This window comes from Nicotiana attenuata, unplaced genomic scaffold, assembly GCF_001879085.1.
Source record: "Nicotiana attenuata strain UT unplaced genomic scaffold, NIATTr2, whole genome shotgun sequence".
Taxonomy (NCBI): Eukaryota; Viridiplantae; Streptophyta; class Magnoliopsida; order Solanales; family Solanaceae; genus Nicotiana; species Nicotiana attenuata.
The window spans coordinates 31,086-37,976 of record NW_017671613.1 but is presented as its reverse complement, the minus strand read 5'-3'; the positions used below and the strand labels follow the sequence as shown (position 1 = coordinate 37,976).

General features: G+C 31.2%; 1 protein-coding gene across 1 annotated transcript; it reads left to right on the top strand.

Annotated features, from left to right (window-relative positions):
- Positions 1-2,261: 2,261 nt before the first annotated feature.
- On the top strand, positions 2,262-6,574 carry LOC109209296 (beta-amyrin 28-oxidase-like). The gene is made up of 3 exons (XM_019372542.1): positions 2,262-3,516; positions 3,942-4,129; positions 6,076-6,574. The coding sequence occupies exons 1-3, from the start codon at positions 2,562-2,564 to the stop codon at positions 6,373-6,375; spliced, it is 1,443 nt and encodes a 480-aa protein (XP_019228087.1). The 5' UTR covers positions 2,262-2,561; the 3' UTR covers positions 6,376-6,574.
- The last annotated feature ends 317 nt before the right edge of the window (positions 6,575-6,891 follow it).

Sequence of the window (6,891 nt, the reverse complement as noted above, 5' to 3'; positions counted from 1 at the left end):
AAAATCATGCGGAAAACTGTACTCGACCGAGGTCAAAGCAACATCCATCAGAATGGGGTGGATCTTCGTGATTTTCTTTCAGATTTCCCTCAATTTACCTTTCAACAGCAGATTTCGAACCTCCATCTTTCTCTCTAGGGCTTGATTTCGACATTGATTCAGAGCCCCGGCCCACTGACAATGAAAACTTCGCCAGACAATGGAGATGAATCAGTGGAGAATCGTGGTTGTATTCATGGAGAAAGACTGGCGTTGAGAGAGAGAGAGGGTGGAGAAAAATCTGAAAGAATGAGAGAGAAAAATAATACAAAGCGTATTTTATGGCTTAAGGGTAGGAGGTAACCATAAATAGATATTTGGCTATAAAAATCAAAAGGTAGCTGTGGAATATAATTTTTTAAAAGGGTATTTATTTAAAATAAATAAGATATCAACCTTTAATATAGGAGGTAAAAATTCCTAAAAAGAATGTGTTTGCACATAATTTGTAAGTGAAAGGTGGGCTTTTCAAAGTATAAACCTGTTCGAGCCCAAGATGACCGTCTCCCGAATTTAGGTATAGGCCTGGAACTAAGGCTAGCCCAACATTAGAAAGCAAGAGAAAGATGTGGACCATCAACGCGGTAGGGGTGTCATTGATTCGGTTCGGCCGGTTATTTTATAAAATTTGTACCGTACCAATTTTTCGGTTATTCTATTATGTATAACCAAAATTAGACTTTTCGAAACCGTCCCAATCATGTCGGTTTCTCTTCGGCACCGGTACGGTTCGGTTAATTTTCGGTAATTTTTTTGAATGTCATGTAAAAGTCACTAGTAGATGTAGAATGCACTAACATAGGTACTTTTATAGGACTTAGCAAAGCTCTTTAGATATTTTTATAGTTTAAAAGGTGATGAATTAAGAAAACATGAAAGATGGCTAGCAGTGGCGGAGGCAGAATTTCCGCTAAGGGGGTTCAAAAAAGAAAAAAGTTAAAAAGGTTGTAGCTAGTGGGAATAGAACCAATGACAAGTTTGAACCCCCTTGACCACTAAGCTATGCTTTTGGGATATGTCAAGAAGATTCAAAACATAATATATAGAGGTAAAAAACAGATTTTGCCTTGTATATACAGTGTATTTTTTTGGCGAAGGGGGTTCGAGTGAACACCCTTGCGCCCCCCTAAATCCGCCCCTGATGGCTAGTGTATATCCATAAACTATTCTACAACTACGTAAAAGAAACTAAGCAAATACAATAAACAATATAAATTACACGAGTAGAAATATATTAACCAAGCTAGCACTAAAGAATAAAGTTTATAGAAGATTAAATATTCAAAAAGAAAAATCCAAATCATACGAAAGGAAACATATTCAATACATTGTAGTTTGTTACTCATAATCGCTACAATACCTTGTGTTTTGCTAGTGAATATGCTGAAAATAATTTAGTTTTAATAGGAGTAGCATAATAGGTTTGGGAATTAGGATTTTGAGTGTAATTACTTGTTGGCTTATAATTATTTCATAATTTCAAGGCCCAAAAAAAAATTCAGTGCTTTATTATTTTTAAACTTAATATATAAATATATTTTTTACATTTTAAATTTATTCGGTACGGTTCGGTATTTTTCGGTTTATTTTCATAAAATAAAAAATCTACCCTAATTATCGGTATGGTTATAGATTTAGATAAAAACCTACGATTTTATTAAAAGAAACCTAAAAATCGGTTCGGTTCGGTCGGTTTAGTCGGTTTTTAAATATCCATTGATACCCCTAAGTAGCACAACGATGAACAAAGAAGTTCCTTAGCTCTAGCAGAGGAATAATAGACAAATATAAGGATGAAAATCATGTTCCACATTTTACTTTGCAATCAAGAACAAGAATTCAATACTGTAGAGGCAAAATTTCTATGGTCGATCGCAAAAAGATGCCGACTGGCAACAACTCTTGTTTGTCACTTGTTGAAATTTGATTCTGAATATCATAAGAAAATTCTAAAATAAGTTACTGTACTTAATTAAGTAGAAACAGTCATCCTATTTTTTGAAAATGTATGAAAATCTTAACCCAAAAACGAATCACCCATGATGTAAGATTGTTGTATTGGCATTCCTAGAGTTAGAAGTTAGAACACATCGCTAACGGGTCAAATGGTTTTATGAGTCTTTATAATAGTTTGTTGATCCAAAACATCGAGAATAGATGAAGAATAAATTAAAATAAATTGATCCATTAGATGGTTAAAGTGGACAGCATTATGATTTTAAAAATAAAATATTGATATCATATGCTTTTCATAGGCAGAAGATGACAAAGTAGAGAATCTTATAAATCACCTCCTAATTCTGCAAATCTTGTCTTGTTTATTTAAAGCCCAAAAAATGTTAAAAATTCCATTAAACTATTTCCAAATTTTCTTCAATTCTCATATTCAAGTAATCCTATATCCTTCAAATTGTCTTATTTTCTTCGGTGTAGTCCAATTAGCTTAAGCCCTTCACATCCTATATATATCTGCACTTCTACACTCACTTCTCCAATACATAGCAAACAAGGAAGAGAAAGAAATGGAAGCCATGATTTCTTACCTATTAGCTCTACTATTCCTTCCTCTATCTCTCACTTTCATCTTCTTCCTCCGTAAACGCGATTTGAATAGCAAGAAACTTCCACCAGGAACTTCTGGATGGCCATTGTTAGGAGAAAATATGGAGTTTGCCTTATTAGGTCCTGAGAAATTCATTAAAGATAGAATGGAAAAGTACTCACCTCAAGTGTTCCAAACATCAATAATGGGAGAGAAAATGGCTGTGTTTTGTGGTGCACAAGGGAATAAGTTCTTATTCTCAAATAAGAACAAACTTCTCACATCCTGGTGGCCACAATCAATGAAAAAGGCATTGCTTTTCCCTGAATTTTCTGAGAGTTCATTGAAAGAAGTATCGGCTTTACAACGCAGTTTTCTACACGATATTCTCAAGCCTGAGGCTCTAAAACAATACATTCCAGTTATGGATTGTTTGGCCCGAGATCATCTAGATGAAAATTGGATTCCTAATAATGGAGTAGTCAAGGTTTTTCCATTGTCAAAGAAGTATACATTTGATTTAGCGTGTCGATTGTTCATGAATTTGGTAAATCCTGAGGAAATAAAAAGGTTAGCTGATCCTTTCACTCTTGTTACAAACGGAATATTTTCTATGCCTATTGATTTGCCCGGAACAGCTTATAATCGCGCTATCAAAGGCGGGAAAATGGTTAGGGATGAACTTATGAGGATCATTACACAGAGGAGAAAGGAATTACAAATGGAGAATAAAGAGACAATAGCAGGAGGCAGAGACTTGTTGTCAAAAATGTTGCTTGTTACTGATGAAAATGGAAGGTTTATGAGTGAAATGGAGATCTCCAACAATATAATAGGAATGCTAGTGGCAAGCTTTGAGACTACTAGTAGTGCAGTCACTAGTGTTTTGAAATATCTGGCTGAACTTCCCCACGTCTATGATCAAGTTTACAAAGGTAAATTAAACATGTCTTGGAAAATGAAAATCTAAATGTTATATACCTAATTCATAAATAGGTAAAGTACTTAAATTGGTGGACAAATCTACTAGCTTGTTTGGCCAAGTTTCTCCGTAGCCTAAAGTATTTTTTTTCCAAAATTGAAGGTTTGGCCAAGCTTTTAGATGGAAAAAACGTATTTTTGAGTAGAAGAAAAAGTAGTTTTAGAGAAGTAGAAAAAATTAGCTTCCCCCCAAAAAACATACTTTTGAAAAGCGCTTTTGAGAAAAATACACTTAGAAGCAATTTTTAAAAGCTTGGCCAAACACTAATCGCTTTTCAGAAAAAAAAACACTTCTCAAAATAGGCTGATGTTAAAAGCTTGGCCAAACAGGCTATATGTCGAATATATTCACATGACAAAAAGTATTGTTTGATGACAGAACAAATGGCAATAGGAAAGTCAAAAGGAGAAGATGAGTTGCTAACATGGGAGGACATTGAGAAGATGAAGTATTCTTGGAATGTAGCTCGTGAATCGCTAAGGCTAAGTCCACCAGCTCAAGGAGCTTTTAGAGAAACAATCATTGATTGTACATATGCAGGTTTTACCATTCCAAAAGGGTGGAAGGTACAAAATTAAATACTTTCATTTTGTTACTAGCTATCGTCGTTTTTATCTACTAGCTTTAATGTACGTGCATTACACGTGTCTTTCGTGTTAATCAATATAGAATACATACAAAATAATAAATTGGTGCATACATTGAAACAATAGCTAAATTTTAGTATCTTCTATACATGCAAAGATGATAAATTTAGTTGAATTAGTTATATAATATTTGTAATTATAAATATTTTATTATAGTTATAAGATATAAATATGTATGTTGTTGTATCTCGCCTAATTTCTCTTTAGAATACAAGTAATATAAATTTGGACTATCAATTGACCAATGACACTAATAGCTTGTTTGGCCAAACTTCTAAAATCGGCTTATTTTGAAAGGTGTTTTTCGCAAAAATACTTTTTTAACAAGTACTTTTGGTGAGAACCAACTTGTGTTTGGTTATTAAATTTGAAAAGCACTTTTGAGCAATAATTAGTATTGACTTTGCTTTTAAAAATGCTTTAAGTGTATTTTTCTCAAAAATATTTTTTGAAAAAATACTTTTAGGGAGAAGCTATTTTTTCTGCTTCTCAACAATTCTTCTGCTCCTACACAAAAATACTTTTTTTCCTTCTAAAAGCTTAGCAAAACACTTTAACCTATAATGCTTTTGGTATTAAAAAAAAGCTTTTGGCCAAAAAGAAGCTTGGTCAAACAGGCTATAAGTATTTATATTACATCAGAATTTGCATAATGGTTATTTCATCAAAATATTATAAAACTTAATTACTGAATATATTTATCTAATTGTTTATCCTGTAGTGCGCTTCTACATTCCCAAATATATATTTTTTGAAATTCTAATCTATTAAATAATGCATTTTTTTTGTAAAACTCTAGTCACTGAATTAGGCCGATCTTGAGGAAGCTGTTCTTTAAAAAAATTCTAGATCTTTATCCAATCATATAAGTAGTTATTATTTTTCTTAATATGTTAAAAAGCTTGTAAAACTAAATACTAATTTAATGTTTTGAAACAAATTATGTAGAAAAATGATGCTAAGCTACTTTTATAATAAAAGAGATTAAAAGTTTAAAAACTTGCTCGACATAGAAAAAAAATACATTGTATATATTAGAGAATTACATATTTAAAGATTGATTTTTCTAATTTAGAGGAAGGTTCAATAAACAATATGTATTATGACTATAGAATATAAGTATAATTAATTTTTCATTTCCATGATGAATAATAATAAATCTGATTTATTTTGTCAAGTATCTAAACTAAATATTTTATGTAGGAAATAGTTAAATCTACTTTTTGTAAAATAAGAAATTAAATGTTAAAAACATGTTGTGATATTTTTTTTCTCGGGTAGAGTCTTGTTCTTAATTTTTTCTTTAATATTTATAAGTCTTTTTTTTACAAGGTAATGGAAAAAAAAATTTTAACCTAGATACATAGAATTCGTTCTTTCCAACTTTGTATAAAAAGTAAAAGAGGAACAATATAATCTTTATTTAGATAAGAAAAGCAATTTTCTTAACTTAAAAAGGTATGGTGGTTGGTAAAGAGAATATGGTTATATGGAATTAGTAAACAAAATATGGTTACTTGAATGTAGTTTCTGGTTATATGAAATTGGTAAACAAATATGGTTACTTGGATGTAGTTTCGTTGGACAACTAAATCAACGTATAATTGTTGTTTTTAAATTCTTATATATTAGAAATTCTTACATAACTCAAATAAGCAAATATATTTAATAGTCAAAATTTTATTGATTTAAAGGTTCTAAATCTTAGGGATATAACTAAATGACTATTTTGTTTATTGTGAACTCTATTTTTAAAGGGTAAAAAAGGCGTACGATATTTCGTTAAGGACCTTCATGCTTTTAATATACTATATGAATATCTATAATATATACGTGGTTTGCGAAAATGACATGTTTTTTTACAGACATTTTGGTCAGTGCACTCAACACATAAGAATCCGAAATACTTCTCTGATCCTGAAAAGTTTGATCCAACGAGGTTCGAGGGAAGTGGACCTGCACCCTACACATTTATACCCTTCGGGGGAGGACCTCGGATGTGCCCTGGAAAAGAGTATGCTCGACTGGAAATACTAGTGTTTATGCACAATGTGGTGAAAAGGTTTAAACTTGAAAAGGTTATTCAAGATGAGAAGATTGTGTTCCATGCTTCTCCTGTGCCAATGCATGGCCTTCCTGTTCGTCTTCTGCCTCATGAAAATTAACTGATGTATTTCATCTCAGAAAGTGAATCATGTTCTTGTTTTAATTAGTTTGAGCAAAATTAAGAGATATGACAATCGTTTTATATAAATCCTGAATAATTGTAATACTAGTATGACAATAAGTTGTTGCATTCAAATTATAGGGATATGTTTACCTTTTGTTACCAATTTATATCAAGATTGTGCTAGTGAAAATTTAGTATGAGATTTCCTAGCATGAATCTGAATTTAGTCGGGTTTCAATGCGAATACTAAGTGAGAAACCAAAAAGAGAAAAAGAATAAGAAAATATCAATCATAATCTACATCAACTCGAAACATAAAAAAAAAAAAAATAGAAAGAATACTAGCTACATATTGTTTTAAAATAAATACTTTTGAATCTTGAAACATGGGTCGTTGTGTGAATATACAATTATGAGTTTAAACATAGCATGTTTGAGTATAAAACTTTATTATTAAATAAAAAGAAAAGATTAAATTAAAATATTTGTAAATTAAAAAAAAAAAAAAAAA